The 20,574-nt window shown below is 47.9% G+C and overlaps 1 protein-coding gene across 1 annotated transcript in view; it reads right to left on the bottom strand.

Moving 5' to 3' along the window:
* LOC311107277 (catenin alpha-1-like) overlaps nucleotides 1-20,574 on the bottom strand; it is a 208,471-nt gene that overhangs the window by 154,065 nt on the left and 33,832 nt on the right. Inside the window, exons 5-8 of the mRNA XM_084149757.1 lie at nucleotides 19,125-19,291; nucleotides 12,209-12,328; nucleotides 7,105-7,230; nucleotides 6,573-6,716 (exon numbers count right to left, since the gene is read on the bottom strand). Coding sequence (XP_084005883.1) covers nucleotides 6,573-6,716; nucleotides 7,105-7,230; nucleotides 12,209-12,328; nucleotides 19,125-19,291 — 557 coding nt within the window. The remainder of the gene's footprint in view (nucleotides 1-6,572; nucleotides 6,717-7,104; nucleotides 7,231-12,208; nucleotides 12,329-19,124; nucleotides 19,292-20,574) is intronic.

Raw genomic sequence — 20,574 nt, 5'->3', positions numbered from 1 at the left:
AGTCAGCCACCAATTGTGCAAGTTCTCCCACTTAAAAAGATGAGAGAGGCCTGTAATTTTCATCATAGGTACACGTCAACTATGACAGACAAATTGAGAATTTTTTTTCTCCAGAAAATCACATTGTAGGATTTTTTATGAATTTATTTGCAAATTATGGTGGAAAATAAGTATTTGGTCACCTACAAACAAGCAGGATTTCTGGCTCTCACAGACCTGTAACTTCTTATTTAAGAGGCTCCTCTGTCCTCCACTCGTTACCTGTATTAATGGCACCTGTTTGAACTTGTTATCAGTATAAAAGACACCTGTCCACAACCTCAAACAGTCACACTCCAAACTCCACTATGGCCAAGACCAAAGAGCTGTCAAAAGGACACCAGAAACAAAATTGTAGACCTGCACCAGGCTGGGAAGACTGAATCTGCAATAGGTAAGCAGCTTGGTTTGAAGAAATCAACTGTGGGAGCAATTATTAGGAAATGGAAGACATACAAGACCACTGATAATCTCCCTCGATCTGGGGCTCTACGCAAGATCTCACCCCGTGGGGTCAAAATGATCACAAGAACGGTGAGCAAAAATCCCAGAACCACACGGGGGGACCTAGTGAATGACCTGCAGAGAGCTGGGACCAAAGTAACAAAGCCTACAATCAGTAACACACTACGCCGCCAGGGACTCAAATCCTGCAGTGCCAGATGTGTCCCCCTGCTTAAGCCAGTACATGTCCAGGCCCGTCTGAAGTTTGCTAGAGTGCATTTGGATGATCCAGAAGAGGATTGGGAGAATGTCATATGGTCAGATGAAACCAAAATATAACTTTTTGGTAAAAACTCAACTCGTCGTGTTTGGAGGACAAAGAATGCTGAGTTGCATCCAAAGAACACCATACCTACTGTGAAGCATGGGGGTGGAAACATCATGCTTTGGGGCTGTTTTTCTGCAAAGGGACCAGGACGACTGATCCGTGTAAAGGAAATAATTAATGGGGCCATGTATCGTGAGATTGAGTGAAAACCTCCTTCCATCAGCAAGGGCATTGAAGATGAAACGTGGCTGGGTCTTTCAGCATGACAATGATCCCAAACACACCGCCCGGGCAACGAAGGAGTGGCTTCGTAAGAAGCATTTCAAGGTCCTGGAGTGGCCTAGCCAGTCTCCAGATCTCAACCCCATAGAAAATCTTTGGAGGGAGTTGAAAGTCTGTGTTGCCCAGCGACAGCCCCAAAACACCACTGCTCTAGAGGAGATCTGCATGGAGGAATGGGCCAAAATACCAGCAACAGTGTGTGAAAACCTTGTGAAGACTTACAGAAAACGTTTGACCTGTGTCATTGCCAACAAAGGGTATATAACAAAGTATTGAGAAACTTTTGTTATTGACCAAATACTTATTTTCCACCATAATTTGCAAATAAATTCATAAAAAATCCTACAATGTGATTTTCTGGATTTTTTTTCCTCATTTTGTCTGTCATAGTTGACGTGTACCTATGATGAAAATTACAGGCCTCTCATCTTTTAAAGTGGGAGAACTTGCACAATTGGTGGCTGACTAAATACATTTTTTCCCCACTGTACTTCTTGAGACAGTTGTAAATAAAGCTATTACACAGCTAGAGAGGAGAGAGTAGAGGAGCACGAATACAAATTCCCTTGTCTGAAAATACTAACATGTTACCCACACAAAGAGGGAGAATTCTCACTGCGGTTGGGCACATTATCCATCTGAAACGTACAAATTGAGACAATGCTTTTCCAATGGGAGTCAATGGTTTTCCAATGGGAGTCAATGGTTTTCCAATGGGAGTCAATGGTTTTCCAATGGGAGTCATATCCATTGACGGATGAGGGGCAACGGAGATGGTTGTCCATAAAAAAAAAAAGAACTGACAGGGGGGGGGCGCTAGTGAGCAAGCCATGGAGTGGTCCACGTTTTTCCCGAGCTCCTGCTGAAAATTCCATTTAATACCTTCTTTGCGCTTTGACCCCAAAAAGACGACATGGAACAAGGCTTGTCAGCATGCTCAGACACGACTATGCTACAAACCACGGTTAAGAAGCTCGAAACTGATGTGGCTAGCTTTAAGGAACAATGCATACAATTACAAGGTTATATGTAAAGATCCAATAGTACAATCATGGGGGTAGCTGAAGACCCGGGCTCAAGTTCTACCTCTTCGGTCTCAAAGTTAGGGAAGGAGGAAGCCGTCAAATTGGATAAAGATGCCCTTGTAGACCGCTCACGTCGGGGCTCTCAAGCAAGAAAGCCTGGCGGGAAACCTTGCGTCAATGTGGCTAAACTACACTACACTACTATCAGATTGTATTGATGTTCTTCGGCGTGCCAGAGAATTTGGCCCAGTTCGGTGCAACGGAGCACCCATCTGTATTTTCCCCAGACTATGAACCCAGCGTTGCTTGTGACCGTGCCGCTTTTCAACGATGTCCCAAGTCTGCTCCGTGGACGTGCAGACGTTCGGGTATGGTGTGGCTTTTCCTGCCCGGCTCCGTATAACATACAACGGCACCGAGAAAGAGTTCCAAGAACCCCATAAGGCGATGGCCTTCGTAAAAGGCGAACATTCTACCGAGGTCGGACAAAAACAAAATGGCTGAATGTTTACCTATTTGGTGATTAGGGTAATGGACGAGCTGAAAATCGAATTAGTAAATCTCGACACAAAAATTATTAACACGGAGAGAAATCAGGGAAAACGCTAGCACACCTGCTGCGTTAGAGAAACACAAATCAAACCATTCCCGGAGATAACTGATGAGGTAACAAATGTATTGATCATTTAGAGGTCAATTCATGCTATCATAAATGTTGTACAAAGCTGGTCATCAAGGCAAAGGGTGGCTATTTGAAGAATCTCACATATAAAATATATTTTGACTTGTTTGGGTTACTACATGATTCCATGTGTGTTATTTCATAGTTTTGATGTCTTCACTGTTATTCTACAATGTAGTAAAAATAAAGAAAAACCCTTGAATGAGTAGGTGTCCAAACCTTTGACTGGTACGTATATTTATTTATTTATTCTCCTCTCTCTTTTACTTCTCTCTATATTGGTTCTTTCTGTTTCCATTTTCTACTGGCCCCCTCTCTCTGTTCCCTCTCTTATCCTCTCCTCTCCTCGACGCTCTCACTCTCGTGCGTCTCTCCCTTTGTAAATATGCCTATCAAGCTTTAAAGCTGTTGACATGTCATCCTGCGTTTCTGATTGAACTCAGTCCAGAAAATCCTCGTAATCCAGGATTGGATCAGATTAATGCTGCCTTTACTGCTGCTGACCCCAAAACAAACTTATAAAATTTGATCTCAGGGTTTCAGATGGTGGCAAAATCCCAGATTGTTCATTTGGTCATCATAAACAGGGCATAGCCTCAACTTCAACTCTAACCTTTTGCCAATAAAGTACATTCAATATTTTGGATTTTAACCAAGAGGAGCTTTACTGTTGTCCTTAAATACACAGAGGAAACCCCTATAGGCTCCGGTCTAAAGTTGGCAGAGCATGGCATTTGCAACGCCAGGGTTGTGGGTTCGATTCCCACGGGGGGCCAGCATATTATTTTTTTTTTTTTAAATAAAAATAAAAAGTATGCACTCACTAACTCTTGGATAAGAGCGTCTGCTAAATGACTAAAATGTAAAAACATTTATAAAAATAATGTAAAGTAGTGCTTTATAAGTGAAGGGTTCCATTTAGGAGAGAGTTCTCTGATACAGCAGGTGCAGTCTGACACTACGTAAAGAAGAGTTAAGATGGTGACCAGAGCCATTTATTTAGGAGTTGGGCCAGAGTGTTTCCTGCATTAGGATGCCTTTACGTGACATTACAACATTCTATGGCAGCCATGTTAGTTCTCCATAATCATTGCAGGGATTGTTCTGCTCTTGTAATCCTTGAGCAGGCTGCCTAAGTGTTTTTACGTGGGGCTTAAGTCCAAACGTTGTGTAAAAATAAAATAAAAAACTACAGATACAATACGTAGAAAATAAATTGGATCCATCATTTCTTTTCAATAATATATAATTTGAAAACTAACAATGACCTAAATAAAACCTAGACAGGGAGAATAAAAAATGCCCTAAACAATGAATTTAGCAGTATTCATTTTGTTATTATGTTAGAGCAAAAGAACACTGCATTATCCATGGCAAAATGCATAGAATTGCAGGAAATGAGCTTTAAACTAACATTTCCTCTCAGATGCATGGAGAAAATTATAGAATTGCATTAAATTGGCTGAAATTCTATACTGAACAATTTCAACGATTTTACTGAGTTAAAAGTTCATATAAGGAAATTGAAATTGATTCATTAGGCCCTAATCTATGGATTTCACATGACTGGCCAGGGGCGCTGCCAATTAGAAAGAGTCTTTACCTCAAAAGGGCTTTACTACAGACAGAAATACTCCTTAGTTTCATCAGCTGTCCGGGTGGCTGGTCTCAGATGATCCCGCAGAAGAAGCCGGACGTGTAGGTCCTGGGCTGACGTGGTTACACGTGGTCTGCGGTTGAGGCCGTTTGGACCTACTTCCAAATTCTCTAAAACAACGTTGGATGCGGCTTATGGTAGAGAAATGAACATTCAATTATCTGGCAACAGCTCTGGTACACATTCCTGCAGTCAGCGTGCCAATTGCGCGCTCCCTCAAAACGTAGACATCTGCGGCATTGTGTTGTGAGACAACTGCACATTTAAGAATGGCCTTTTATTGTCCCCAGCACAAGGTGCACCTGTGCAATGATCATTCTGTTTAATCAGCTTCTTGATATGCAACACCTGTCAGGTGGATGGATTAACTTGGCAAAGGAGAAATGCTCACTAACAGGGATGTGAAGACATTAGTGCACAACATTTGAGAGAAATATGCTTTTTGTGCGTATGGAAAATGTCAGGGATCTTTTATTTCAGATCATGAAACATGGGACCAACACTTTACATGTTGTGTTTATATTTTTGTTCAGTACACAATTTCTCCACAGCACCAAGGTGGGGGCCTATAAAATGTAGCTGCGCCAACGGCCGACCTCTCTCATTGCCATGCCCACTGCCACGCCCACCACCTAAACCCCTTTTCTATACAATAAACACCCTGCGTGGGGAATATGCAAAATAATTACAATTTAGTACTAACACTGGAGTGATCGATGTCCAGAAGAGGATGTGCAAGTAGAGATACTGGGGTGCAAATGAGCAAATTAAATAACAATATGGGGGATGAGGTAGTTGGGTGGGCTAATTTCAGATGGGCTGTGTACAGGTGCAGTGATCGGTAAGCTGCTCTGACAACTGACGCTTAAAGTTAGTGAGGGAGAATAAGAGTCTCCAGCTTCAGAGATTTTTGCAGTTCGTTCCAGTCATTGGCAGCAGAGAACTGGAAGGAATGGCGGCCAAAGGAGGTGTTGGCTTTGGGGATGACCAGTGAGATATACCTGCTGGAGCGCAGACTAGGGTGGGTGTTGCTATGGTGACCAATGAGCTAAGATAAGGCGGGATTTGCCTAGCAGTGATTTATAGATGACCTAGAGCCAGTGGGTTTGGCGACAAATATGTAGTGAGGGCCAGCCAACGAGAGCGTACAGGTCACTACAGTGGTAACATCCCCTCACAGGCTGGGCCCTGTTCCCTCCCTGCCTCCCAAATAGCACCCTACTCCCTACATAGGGCACTACTTTTGACCAGAGCCCTATGGGATTCCCTATGGGCCCTGGTCAAAAGTAATGCACTATGTAGGGAATAGGGTGTCATTTGGGATGCAAAATGGAGGCTCTGATGTGTTCTGTTGTAGTTGATGCTTTAGTTCTCCACAGCAACAGCAGCATGAGGGATAGAGATGAGGACTAGCTGATCCCATTGTGATGGAGGAATCACTACACTGGGCTGTATGGAATGGCAATATTTAATGAGAGACACTGGGAGGGGGAAAAGGGAGGGAATTCTAAATGTATGTTATCTCTGTATGAAAAACACAATGTGCTCCGAAAGCCAAAACGCTACAGTCAAGAACAGACACTGCTCTGGTTGTGTCCAAGTGGAACCCTATTCCCTATAGACTGCACTATAGGCCATGGTCAAAAGTAGTGCACTATATAGGGAATAGGGTGACATTTGGGACACTGCCTCTGTCCGAGTTAGTTGGTAAATAGAACACAGATCAGAATAATGTCATGGTAACGGTTTTTGTGGGGGGGAGTGGCCTACCTGCTTTACACAAACATTGCATTTGTTTTTTTGCCATTGTCCAGCGTTATCAGATCAGTACACACCAAGGAAAGGAGATAAGAGGAAAGGAAGCCACCCAAGGCATATCATCCCAATATGTCTAGATCAGTGGTCATGGAGGGAAGATGGATAGGAACATAAGACAGGGTAGAGGACCCCAGAGTAGGGGATATGTTTTATTTGATTTGAACCCATCCCTCCCCCTCCTTTCCTACACTCCACTATAGTGGGGGACTAGACTTACGTCAAAGTTGTTGAGAGCGTAGGCCAGCTCTCCTCCCCCTCCACCCCCCCCCCCCCCCATCCAATCTCCCCTAGACTTACGTCAAAGTTGTTGAGCGCGTAGGCCAGCTCTCCTCCCCCGGCAGGGTGGTTGAAGGCAGCATCATCTGAGGCGGTGGCCTGGGCAGCATTAGAGATGCCGGAGACAGCTTGCTGAAGCTGCTTGTAGATCAGGTCACGGTTCGCCTGGAGAATGGAATTAAACTCAATGTTATTTAGGGGGAACTAAAAGATAATACGTCAAGAAGATGTGGCTTTGAAGTGCTTTAAGATTCTGTATGTAATGAAATGTGGTAAGTTCAATCTATTCTAATTTCCTCCCAGAGGAATAGCTCTTGAAAGCATTCATTAAAAACAGTTTCAAGGACCACTTAGTGAGCCGTAATGTGGTCCTCAGTGGTAAAACAAACATCTAAATTATTTAAAAAAAGACAGGACAAAAGTTACAAAACATTGTTATGTCCCAAATGGCAGCGTATTCCCTTCATGTCGCACATACGGCTTTGGTCCAAATCCAGCTCACTATAGGGAACAGGGTGCCACGTGGGCCGCGGCCGCTATAAACATTACAGACCTTGTATGCGGCCACGTCCGGGTGTTGGAGGCAGGCGCGTGAGGCGGTGTAGAGCATGGGAATGTTCCTCTGGAGAACACCGCGGGCAGCCGCCATCTGATCCTTATGGTGAACATCCTTCAACTCCTACAGGGGGGAGAGACAACGGTATTATTATTATTATTACACCATTTGGAAACATTACATTGCCTTAGCGACTTCTACTCTCCTTTCTGCCTGACTGTCATCCCCCTGCGGTGATACGGCACAGTCATTAACCAGCCCATTCCAATAGGTCCTGCCGTACAGCCCTAATGCATGGCCCTGCCGTACAGCCCTAATGCATGGCCCTGCCGTACAGCCCTAATGCATAGCCCTGCCGTACAGCCCTAATGCGTGGCCCTGCCGTACAGCCCTAATGCATGGCCCTGCCGTACAGCCCTAATGCATGGCCCTGCCGTACAGCTCCGTACAGCTCTGTGCTACTGGCTCCCAGCGTTATGTTTTTTTATAGAAGGGAGAGACAGCACAGACCGCTGCCTCCCAAATTACACCCTATTCCCTATATAGGGCACTATAGGCCCTACAGGCACTAGTCAAAAGTGCACTATATAGGGAATAGGGTGCATTTAAAATGCAGCCATGGATTAGGCAGAATAAACTGAAAGGCTTGGAAAAGGAAGCCGTTGACACAAAGGAAATCACCATCGGTCTCCGCCTCACACACGAGCGTACGGCCGTGTTCACACAGCAGGAGGAATCGCATACAGATTTGTGGATCTCAAGTTTATGCCTGCCTGCCTGCCTGCCTGCCTGCCTGCCTGCCTGCCTGCCTGCCTGCCTGCCTGCCTGCCTGCCTGCCTGCCTGCCTGCCTGCCTGCCTGCCTGCCTGCCTGCCTGCCTGCCTGCCTGCCTGCCTGCCTGCCTGCCTGCCTGCCTGCCTGCCTGCCTGCCTGCCTGCCTGCCTGCCTGCCTGCCTGCCTGCCTGCCTGCCTGCCTGCCTGCCTGCCTGCCTGCCTGCCTGCCTGCCTGCCTGCCTGCCTGCCTGCCTGCCTGCCTGCCTGCCTGCCTGCCTGCCTGCCTGCCTGCCTGCCTGCCTGCCTGCCTGCCTGCCTGCCTGCCTGCCTGCCTGCCTGCCTGCCTGCCTGCCTGCCTGCCTGCCTGCCTGCCTGCCTGCCTGCCTGCCTGCCTGCCTGCCTGCCTGCCTGCCTGCCTGCCTGCCTGCCTGCCTGCCTGCCTGCCTGCCTGCCTGCCTGCCTGCCTGCCTGCCTGCCTGCCTGCCTGCCTGCCTGCCTGCCTGCCTGCCTGCCTGCCTGCCTGCCTGCCTGCCTGCCTGCCTGCCTGCCTGCCTGCCTGCCTGCCTGCCTGCCTGCCTGCCTGCCTGCCTGCCTGCCTGCCTGCCTGCCTGCCTGCCTGCCTGCCTGCCTGCCTGCCTGCCTGCCTGCCTGCCTGCCTGCCTGCCTGCCTGCCTGCCTGCCTGCCTGCCTGCCTGCCTGCCTGCCTGCCTGCCTGCCTGCCTGCCTGCCTGCCTGCCTGCCTGCCTGCCTGCCTGCCTGCCTGCCTGCCTGCCTGCCTGCCTGCCTGCCTGCCTGCCTGCCTGCACAGCCTAGTGACGTCACTCATCCCATTACATGACGGAGACCCATTCCCTCTGCTACACATATACTGCCATGTAAACTTGTCACGTCTGGAACGTTACCTCCGGAGGAAGAGCACAACACTCCCCCGTCTAAGCACAACACTCCCCCATCTAAGCACAACACTCCCCCATCTAAGCACAACACCCCCCCTCTAAGCACAACACTCCCCCTCTAAGCACAACACTCCCCCGTCTAAGCACAACACTCCCCCATCTAAGCACAACACTCCCCCTCTAAGCACAACACTCCCCCTCTAAGCACAACACTCCCCCTCTAAGCACAACACTCCCCCTCTAAGCACAACACTCCCCCTCTAAGCACAACACTCCCCCTCTAAGCACAACACTCCCCCTCTAAGCACAACACTCCCCCTCTAAGCACCACACTCCCCCTCTAAGCACAACACTCCCCCTCTAAGCACAACACTCCCCCTCTAAGCACAACACTCCCCCTCTAAGCACAACACTCCCCCTCTAAGCACAACACTCCCCCTCTAAGCACCACACTCCCCCTCTAAGCACAACACTCCCCCTCTAAGCACAACACTCCCCCTCTAAGCACCACACTCCCCCTCTAAGCACCACACTCCCCCTCTAAGCACCACACTCCCCCTCTAAGCACCACACTCCCCCTCTAAGCAGTGTCAACAGAATGGTCTCGGAGCCAACACTCCCCCTCTAAGCACAACACTCCCCCTCTAAGCACCACACTCCCCCTCTAAGCACAACACTCCCCCTCTAAGCACAACACTCCCCCTCTAAGCACAACACTCCCCCTCTAAGCACAACACTCCCCCTCTAAGCACAACACTCCCCCTCTAAGCACCACACTCCCCCTCTAAGCACAACACTCCCCCTCTAAGCACAACACTCCCCCTCTAAGCACCACACTCCCCCTCTAAGCACAACACTCCCCCTCTAAGCACAACACTCCCCCTCTAAGCACCACACTCCCCCTCTAAGCACCACACTCCCCCTCTAAGCACAACACTCCCCCTCTAAGCACAACACTCCCCCTCTAAGCACAACACTCCCCCTCTAAGCACAACACTCCCCCTCTAAGCACAACACTCCCCCTCTAAGCACAACACTCCCCCTCTAAGCACAACACTCCCCCTCTAAGCACAACACTCCCCCTCTAAGCACAACACTCCCCCTCTAAGCACAACACTCCCCCCTCTAAGCACAACACTCCCCCTCTAAGCACAACACTCCCCCTCTAAGCACAACACTCCCCCTCTAAGCACAACACTCCCCCTCTAAGCACAACACTCCCCCTCTAAGCACAACACTCCCCCTCTAAGCACAACACTCTTACTGTAAAAATGTTGTAATAGCATAGCAATGTTTTTTGAAAACAGCTGAAATTTACAGACATTTTCCTTATTTTGGAGTGGTTTTGAGTTTTTACCTGTAATTGTAGTAACAGCCGGTTACATTCTGACATGTTCTCTGTAGCTTTAAATCTGTGCTTTTATTTTTTACTTGACTGCACTTAGCCACGAGGTCCAGGCAAGAAGCCACGAGGTCCAGGCAAGAAGCCACGAGGTCCAGGCAAGAAGCCACGAGGTCCAGGCAAGAAGCCACTCCACAGGGAAGCCACGAGGTCCGGTCAAGAAGCCATTCCACAGGGAATTATCAACATTTTGAAATCGCAATTTGCTTTTACCTCAATGACTTCCATATTGACGAAATTAAGCCTGGTTTATTCGAAGGTGACTAACACGGTAGCTAGTGTAAACCTAAGAGGTCATATCTAGCTATGGTTCAGCTAAACATTCAGCTAGCCAGCACGTTTATGTGAGGAAGCAGAAATTATTTTGTTTAGCTAGCTAACGTTACACCTAGCCGTGTAGCCTATATTATAATATTCACGACACTAATGATAACGTTATTGTACTTTTATATTCGTATGGGAGGGGTAAACATTAAATGATTGATTATGCTAACGTTGCCTGATCATGAAGCATGGTTGTTAGCTAGCAGTAGTTTTGCTGTGTATTGTCAGCTAATTTAATACGTACGGACAATAAAATAAACCCTTTGTCTGCTTGTGGATCGTTGCATTATTTAAGAGTGTAATATGGTTTGGTTGCATTATTCAATATTGTAATATGTTTTTAGTGTAAAAGTTTTTCGGATTGTTAAATAGCTTGGCTAGTGGGTACTGTGATATTTACAGTAAATCTGAGCTGCGGACCAAGAACGTCGCGTTGCCAGCCACAGCGAAAGGCAAGGCAGTAATGTGAAGGGAAAAGTAGAAATCTCTTTGGCCACTCCGCTGCTCAGACTCCATCTCTCGTAGTGGAAACAGGGCCTCAGCAGCTAAGCCACTCCGCTGCTCAGACTCCATCTCTCGTAGTGGAAACAGGGCCTCAGTAGCTAAGCCACTCCGCTGCTCAGACTCCATCTCTCGTAGTGGAAACAGGGCCTCAGTAGCTAAGCCACTCCGCTGCTCAGACTCCATCTCTCGTAGTGGAAACAGGGCCTCAGTAGCTAAGCCACTCCGCTGCTCAGACTCCATCTCTCGTAGTGGAAACAGGGCCTCAGTAGCTAAGCCACTCCGCTGCTCAGACTCCATCTCTCGTAGTGGAAACAGGGTCTCGGCAGCTAAGCCACTCCGCTGCTCAGACTCCATCTGTCGTAGTGGAAACAGGGCCTCAGTAGCTAAGCCACTCCGCTCCTCAGACTCCATCTCTCGTAGTGGAAACAGGGCCTCGGCAGCTAAGCCACTCCGCTGCTCAGACTCCATCTCTCGTAGTGGAAACAGGGCCTCGGCAGCTAAGCCACTCCGCTCCTCAGACTCCATCTGTCGTAGTGGAAACAGGGCCTCGGCAGCTAAGCCACTCCGCTGCTCAGACTCCATCTCTCGTAGTGGAAACAGGGCCTCGGCAGCTAAGCCACTCCGCTGCTCAGACTCCATCTCTCGTAGTGGAAACAGGGCCTCAGCAGCTAAGCCACTCCGCTGCTCAGACTCCATCTCTCGTAGTGGAAACAGGGCCTCGGCAGCTAAGCCACTCCGCTGCTCAGACTCCATCTCTCGTAGTGGAAACAGGGCCTCAGCAGCTAAGCCACTCCGCTGCTCAGACTCCATCTCTCGTAGTGGAAACAGGGTCTCGGCAGCTAAGCCACTCCGCTGCTCAGACTCCATCTCTCGTAGTGGAAACAGGGCCTCAGTAGCTAAGCAACCTAATAACATCTCTCTCCGATGCTGCTCTCCCTCTCGTCTCCCACTCCCTCGCTACATCTCTCCACCCTGTGTCACACCATCTCCGTCCTCTCACCATCCCTCTCAATCCCCCACCTTCCTTAACACCCACGCTCCCTCTCCCCCGTCCCTTCACCTACCCCAACGGTCATCCTCTCCCCCTCTCCAACCCAGAAACCTCCCAGGGTACGGACCTGACTGCTGTCTCTTGGCAGCCATCTCACACCCCAACCTTCCTCCCTGCCCCTCTCCTCCCCATCAGACAGTCCAGTACATACCTGCTGTCTCTTGGCAGCCATCATGTTGAGTTTGTCCACTTCTGGTTTCAGGGCCTTGTACTGGATGCCCAGGTCCTGCTCTGTTCCAGCGTTTCGGACCTTCACCAGGTTCTCCTCCACCTAGAGGGGTTACAGAGGAACACACCTGGTTTAGATAGGAACATAGGCAGGATTCTCCCCAAATAATATAAGGAGGGGTGCTGCGTTACCTTGTGGACTGGCTGCACCACTATGAAAAAAGAAGGTTGATATTTAATTATTGATTTACTTTATTGGTCATCATTTAAGGCCAGGCACCACACCCTTGAGTATTTTTTGCTCTAGATTGCAGGAAATGCCCCCCTCCCCCCTCAAATAATCCTTCATCTCTGGCATGTGAAATGTTGAATATATTCAAACATTCACACATATCAGCAATAGGAGAATTTCTGAGTGCTGAGAGAGAGATAGAGCTGGAAGGACGAGCGCCGAGAGAGATAGAGCTGGAAGGACGAGTGCCGAGAGAGATAGAGCTGGAAGGACGAGCGCCGAGAGAGATAGAGCTGGAAGGACGAGCGCCGAGAGAGATAGAGCTGGAAGGACGAGCGCCGAGAGAGATAGAGCTGGAAGGACGAGCGCCGAGAGAGATAGAGCTGGAAGGACGAGCGCCGAGAGAGATAGAGCTGGAAGGACGAGCGCCGAGAGAGATAGAGCTGGAAGGACGAGCGCCGAGAGAGATAGAGCTGGAAGGACGAGCGCCGAGAGAGATAGAACTGGAAGGACGAGCGCCGAGAGAGATAGAGCTGGAAGGACGAGTGCCGAGAGAGATAGAGCTGGAAGGACGAGTGCCGAGAGAGATAGAGCTGGAAGGACGAGTGCTGAGAGAGATAGAGCTGGAAGGACGAGTGCCGAGAGAGATAGAGCTGGAAGGACGAGTGCTGAGAGAGATAGAGCTGGAAGGACGAGTGCTGAGAGAGATAGAGCTGGAAGGACGAGTGCCGAGAGAGATAGAGCTGGAAGGACGAGTGCTGAGAGAGATAGAGCTGGAAGGACGAGTGCCGAGAGAGATAGAGCTGGAAGGACGAGTGCTGAGAGAGATAGAGCTGGAAGGACGAAGAGAAACCAATTCTCTCATTATTTGATCATGTCAGCAGCAGGTTTTGAACGGCACAATTGAAATGTACTCTGGAGAACAGCAGGATCAACATTCATGTTCAATGCTCACACAAGTCATTCAGCTCCTTATATACAGATCCTAGCCTGCATTTCACATACAGGGTTCTGGAATAAAATGGCACCCTATCCCCTATATAGTGCACTACTTTGACCAGGACCCATAGGTTTGTGCACTCTAGGCCCTTAGGGCTCTGTTCAAAAGTATCGCACTATATGGAAAAGGGTACCATTTTGGACTCGGAACAAATCTGTGCTGGGAAAGCTGTTCTTTCCGTGAGCTGCCAACACAGTCAACATGCCTCCCCTCCACTCAACAGTCCATTAAAGACCAGGGCCTAGACTGCAGTATATGCTAAATGATTCAATAGCTGCTACAACAGAAAAACTTTACCATAAAAAGTACACTAGCTATATCAGCGTAAAATGCACATGTTTACAGTAGTCTACCTAGCGTTCAAGGTTGGGCTTTGTTAATATTGCAAAGGAAAAAAGGAACGCCCATGTACATTTATGGAGGGAATTGAGAGGAAGAAGAATAGAAAGGGGTTAGTATGTATCTAACCCTAAACCCTTTAGTAATAGAAAGTTACATATCAACTTACTCCTCCTGTAGTCAGTCAATTGTTATCAGTCACAAACGGCACCCTATTCCCTATATAGTGTACTACATAAATAATAGGGTGCAATTTGGGATGTAGCACATTGAGTCTTTACTTCACCATGTGCCAGATCATGTATCCAAAACAAAAAGGTGTTTTTTTTATCTGTAGTTCCCGGGTAGTATTCCGTGTTCCTCTGCCTAGAGAGCACAGCTGGTGAATTGCCTGCCCTTCTGTACGAGTCTAGGCCACATGTTAACAACATGTGATAGCTTGCTTTCCTTTTAGAGCGAGAGAGAGGCGCTGTGGCCTTATACAGTAGCTCTAGGCCGGGTCCCTCTCCTATGGGCTCTGGTCAACATTAGTGCACTATGTAGGGAATAGGGTGCCATTTGGGACTCGGCTGTAGCCAAACCCAGGTTGAGAACTGAAATCCCATCAATAAACTCATGTCTAAAAGGCTCGGACATATTCAGCCATCCACTGTGAGAATTGATAAATATAAAAAATGGGCTAGCTGTAGTCTATATTAGAGGCTAGAGGCTAGCTGTAGTCTATATTATTGAGGCCAGAGGCTAGCTGTAGTCTATATTATTGAGGCCAGAGGCTAGCTGTAGTCTATATTATTGAGGCCAGAGGCTAGCTGTAGTCTATATTATTGAGGCCAGAGGCTAGCTGTAGTCTATATTATTGAGGCCAGAGGCTAGCTGTAGTCTATATTATTGAGGCCAGAGGCTAGCTGTAGTCTATATTATTGAGGCCAGAGGCTAGCTGTAGTCTATATTATTGAGGCCAGAGGCTAGCTGTAGTCTATATTATTGAGGCCAGAGGCTAGGCTAGCTGTAGTCTATATTATTGAGGCCAGAGGCTAGCTGTAGTCTATATTATTGAGGCCAGAGGCTAGCTGTAGTCTATATTATTGAGGCCAGAGGCTAGCTGTAGTCTATATTATTGAGGCCAGAGGCTAGCTGTAGTCTATATTATTGAGGCCAGAGGCTAGCTGTAGTCTATATTATTGAGGCCAGAGGCTAGCTGTAGTCTATATTATTGAGGCCAGAGGCTAGCTGTAGTCTATATTATTGAGACCAGAGGCTAGCTGTAGTCTATATTATTGAGGCCAGAGGCTAGCTGTAGTCTATATTATTGAGGCCAGAGGCTAGGCTAGCTGTAGTCTATATTATTGAGGCCAGAGGCTAGCTGTAGTCTATATTATTGAGGCCAGAGGCTAGGCTAGCTGTAGTCTATATTATTGAGGCCAGAGGCTAGCTGTAGTCTATATTATTGAGGCCAGAGGCTAGCTGTAGTCTATATTATTGAGGCCAGAGGCTAGCTGTAGTCTATATTATTGAGGCCAGAGGCTAGCTGTAGTCTATATTATTGAGGCCAGAGGCTAGGCTAGCTGTAGTCTATATTATTGAGGCCAGAGGCTAGCTGTAGTCTATATTATTGAGGCCAGAGGCTAGCTGTAGTCTATATTATTGAGGCCAGAGGCTAGCTGTAGTCTATATTATTGAGGCCAGAGGCTAGGCTAGCTGTAGTCTATATTATTGAGGCCAGAGGCTAGCTGTAGTCTATATTATTGAGGCCAGAGGCTAGGCTAGCTGTAGTCTATATTATTGAGGCCAGAGGCTAGCTGTAGTCTATATTATTGAGGCCAGAGGCTAGCTGTAGTCTATATTATTGAGGCCAGAGGCTAGCTGTAGTCTATATTATTGAGGCCAGAGGCTAGGCTAGCTGTAGTCTATATTATTGAGACCAGAGGCTAGCTGTAGTCTATATTATTGAGACCAGAGGCTAGCTGTAGTCTATATTATTGAGACCAGAGGCTAGCTGTAGTCTATATTATTGAGGCCAGAGGCTAGCTGTAGTCTATATTATTGAGGCCAGAGGCTAGCTGTAGTCTATATTATTGAGGCCAGAGGCTAGGCTAGCTGTAGTCTATATTATTGAGGCCAGAGGGTAGCTGTAGTCTATATTATTGAGGCCAGAGGCTAGCTGTAGTCTATATTATTGAGGCCAGAGGCTAGCTGTAGTCTATATTATTGAGACCAGAGGCTAGCTGTAGTCTATATTATTGAGGCCAGAGGCTAGCTGTAGTCTATATTATTGAGGCCAGAGGCTAGCTGTAGTCTATATTATTGAGGCCAGAGGCTAGCTGTAGTCTATATTATTGAGGCCAGAGGCTAGCTGTAGTCTATATTATTGAGGCCAGAGGCTAGCTGTAGTCTATATTATTGAGGCCAGAGGCTAGCTGTAGTCTATATTATTGAGGCCAGAGGCTAGCTGTAGTCTATATTATTGAGGCCAGAGGCTAGCTGTAGTCTATATTATTGAGGCCAGAGGCTAGGCTAGCTGTAGTCTATATTATTGAGGCCCAAATGGTACCCTATTCCCTATGGGTCGTGGTCAAAAGTAGTGCACTTCATAGGGAATAGGGTGCCATTTGGGCCACACACTATCTGGAATGCAGAAAGAGCCATCATCTCAGTCTCCTGCAGTTGGCTGGCAGGCTGGCAACACCAACACGACGCCACCAGGGCCTCGTCTCTCTCGGACACCAACACGACGCCACAGGGTGGCCAGTGTCCAGAGCGTGCCAGGGCCTCGTCTCTCTCGGACACCAACACGACCCCACAGGGTGGCCAGTGTCCAGAGCGTGCCAGGGCCTCGTCTCTCTCGGACACCAACACGACGCCACAGGGTGGCCAGTGTCTAGAGCGTGCCAGGGCCTCGTCTCTCTCGGACACCAACACGACGCCACAGGGTGGCCAGTGTCTCTGACTTCGCTGCTACCCGAGAGAAGAGCTCAGAGCCTCAGTTACAGCAAGAGCACTGCCTCAGTCCGGATGTGTCTTAAACGGCACCCTATTCCCTATATAGTGCACTTATTTTGACCAGGGCCCATGTGGAATAGGCACTACATAGGGAACGCGTTGCCATTTGGGACACAGTGCAAATATCTGGAAGGCACTAACCCAGTGAAGTGGTGGGCTATAAACAGAGCCATGATAAGATAAGGTAAAGTGGAAAAACTCAATGTTAAGAGCCAGTATGGGAACGTTTTTAAAATAACCAACTAGAACACAGGGTGGGGCCGAGCCCACGAGGCCATATCACACATAGCTGTGGAGGCTTTCTAACATCAAGAGTAGAACCTAGTGCTTTTCTAGCAAATCTCTTTCTGCTTGGTTTCACAAGTTAATCATAGCATGTCTGTAGCGGCCTCAGAGTATGAGTGCAGATCTAGCTGACCATATAATATTATGATTTTAAAAAGGCAAAACAGATCCTAGATCTACACCCGGAAGTCCATAGAGGCCCTAGTCATTTCCTTTTCAACCTGCTGTCCTGTCTGAGCTTGAAGAATGACAGATGTCGGCCATTTTAGAACCTGGCTGTAAAAAAAAGTGACTCCACTTCATTGTTGACGTTGTTTGACACAAAGACCTCACCGTCTGGCTGTGTCGGTGTAATTACATCAGAACAGGTTACTCACTGACAGAGATAGTGTTCTGAAGTCCGCATCCCAAATGGCACCCTATTCCCCTATAGGCCCTGGTCAAAAGTAGTGTACTAAATAGAGAATGGGAAGCCATTTGGGACTAAGGCTGTGATAGATGATAAACAGCAAGGTCGTCTCGGTTGACTGGAGGTGTGTGGCCTCCTTGTTTAAGGTCAGGATTTAGTTACATTTTCAAAGCAATAAACAACTGAAGTACAGGTGAAGAGATCGACAAACACAGAAGACCTTGTTTGAAATGTAGGCCTTTAGCGAAGACACCAGAACGGAAGTTTGAGTCAAGCAAACTATTTACCTACAAAAATGGCTGAATAACTAGACTTGTGTTGCTTTCTTTTAAAACCTTATTTTAAAAAGGTCATGATTTATATTTCTTTCTTTCGCGAAGGAATAAAGAATTGAACATTTAAGTTGTTCATAAGCTAGCTAAATAGTTTTCCTTCAGCTATATGGAAGTTCAGTCATATTGGCTCCTCCATCCTGTCTACAGTGCAAGGTGCATGACCAGCTACCTCGAGATGGAACTCCAAGCCAGAGAGATGAAGACTGAGCTGCAAGTTAACAATGGTTCAGTCTCTCACCGTGTGCATCTATGTGTGCGTCTCTCTCCATGTGGGCGTTACTCCGTGTGTGTGTGTGTGTGTGTGTGTGTGTGTGTGTGTGTGTGTGTGTGTGTGTGTGTGTGTGTGTGTGTGTGTCTCTCTCCATGTGGGCGTTACTCCGTGTGTGTCTGTGTGTGTGTGTGTGTGTGTGTGTGTGTCTGTGTGTGTGTGTGTGTGTGTGTGTGTCTGTGTGTGTGTGTGTGTGTCTGTGTGTGTGTGTGTGTGTCTGTGTGTGTGTGTGTGTGTGTCTGTGTGTGTGTGTGTGTGTGTGTGTGTGTGTGTGTGTGTGTGTCTGTGTGTGTGTGTGTGTGTGTGTGTGTGTGTGTGTGTGTGTGTGTGTGTGTGTGTGTGTGTGTCTGTGTGTGTGTGTGTGTGTGTGTGTGTGTGTGTGTGTGTGTGTGTGTGTGTGTGTGTGTGTGTGTGTGTGTGTCTGTGTGTGTGTGTGTGTGTGTGTGTGTGTGTGTGTGTCTGTGTGTGTGTGTGTCTGTGTCTGTGTGTGTGTGTGTGTGTGTGTGTGTGTGTGTGTGTGTGTGTGTGTGTGTGTGTGTGTGTGTGTGTGTGTGTGTGTGTGTGTGTGTGTGTGTGTGTGTGTGTGTGTGTGTGTGTGTGTGTGTGTGTGTGTGTGTGTGTGTGTGTGTGTGTGTGTGTCTGTGTGTGTGTGTGTGTGTGTGTGTGTGTGTGTGTGTGTGTGTGTGTGTGTGTGTGTGTGTGTGTGTGTGTGTGTGTGTGTGTGTGTGTGTGTGTGTGTGTGTGTGTCTGTGTGTGTGTCTGTGTGTGTGTGTGTGTGTGTGTGTGTGTGTGTCTGTGTGTGTGTGCGTTACTCTGTGTGTGTCTGTGTGTGTGTGCGTTACTCTGTGTGTGTGTGTGTGTGTGTGTGTGTGTGTGGTGTGTGTGTGTGTGTGTGTGTGTGTGTCTGTGTGTGTGTGTGTGTGTGTGTGTGTGTGTGTGTGTGTGTGTGTGTGTGTGTGTGTGTGTGTGTGTGTGTGTGTGTGTGTGTGTGTGTGTGTGTGTGTGTGTGTGTGTGTGTGTGTGTGTCTCACCAGTTTGAGTTGCAGCAGCAGCTTGTAGACGTCAGACATGTCGGCCAGCACCAGCAGGTGAGTGACAGCAGAGAGGAGGGCCCTGGCGGCGCGGACCATGTTACCCCTCTTGACCGAGGAACACGGGTCCTCTGCAAACTCTCCTGATGCCTGCTTCATGGATTCACCTGAGAGAGACAGACAGAGACAGACAGATACAGAGAGAGACAGACAGAGACAGAGAGACAGAGACAGAGACAGAGACAGAGACAGAGACAGAGACAGAGACAGAGACAGAGACAGAGACAGAGACAGAGACAGAGACAGAGACAGAGAGAGCGAGCGAGACAGAAAGAGAGAAAGAGAGAAAGAGAGAAAGAGAGAGACGGAGAGAGAGAAAGAGAGAGAAAGAGAGAGAGACGGAGAGAGAGAGAAAGAGAGAGAGAGAGAAAAGAGAGACATTTGAGAGACATTTGACAGTTAAGACATGTTAAAGGGTTCGTCCCAAATGACACCCTATTCCCTATATAAGTAACCATTGTCCGAGCCAGAACAACCCACAGGGCCTTGGTCAACAGTAGAGCACTATAAAGGGAATAGGGTGCCATTTAGCACACTGCCCTGTTACAGTGAAGACGCATTAGGGGTCACACGGAGTAAACCTGTCAGAGAGAGAGGGGAGAAAGAGGAGCGCTGACATTTCATGTTAATTCGATGCATTCATTAACATATAAACTGCAGAGAGCATCTCAGGGCAGAGTGAAGAAGCTATTCCATTGGCTCAGTGGGTTGGAGCTCGGTGTTAGTCACACCAGGGTTTGGCATTTGATTCACACAGGCTACAAATACTGAATACACATGTTAAAGAAGCAATCTGGGATTCAGACAACAAAACAGGCACCCCGCCACTTGTTTTGGTTAAGATCTGAGGGATAGGAACTGGGGAAACTCAGCCAATCTCAGGCTGACCATCCATGACATCAAAATGGTGTGTGTGTGTGTGTGTGAATCAGTGTGCTGTTTAATCAGACCATTGGCATCAGATGTGTGGCTGCCTGCCTAGTTCATGACGTATTCTTAAAGCAGCCAGTCTAACTACTTCTCACTAAGGTTGTATATATGTCAGTGTCTGTATATTCATCCATGGATAAACTGCTGTGTGCCTGGCTGGCAGCGTTTCACCCATATCTACCTTTGCACAGGCGGAGCGGTAGGCCCTTTAGCACTAAGACTGAAAATTGGCCTTGATTTGTTTCAATGCATCATTTTGACACAGACATTTTGGGGAGGCTATGTGCCCTACCAATGAAGAAAGACCTGGAGCAGGCCTCTGGTGCACGGGGGGCAGCATAATCTCATCTAAATCAGCTCAACTATTTACCAATTGGCTTAGCTAGTCTGTTGGTTTATAGCTTTTTGATAAGTATAACAACTAAATACTCTATTGCTAGCTTTTGCTGGTATCAGGCCT

Source organism: Coregonus lavaretus (genome assembly GCF_964263955.1).
Source record: "Coregonus lavaretus genome assembly, chromosome: 32".
In the NCBI taxonomy this organism is placed as follows: domain Eukaryota; kingdom Metazoa; phylum Chordata; class Actinopteri; order Salmoniformes; family Salmonidae; genus Coregonus; species Coregonus lavaretus.
Note: the sequence above shows the minus strand (reverse complement) of the source record. Positions and strands in the feature narration are given on the sequence as shown.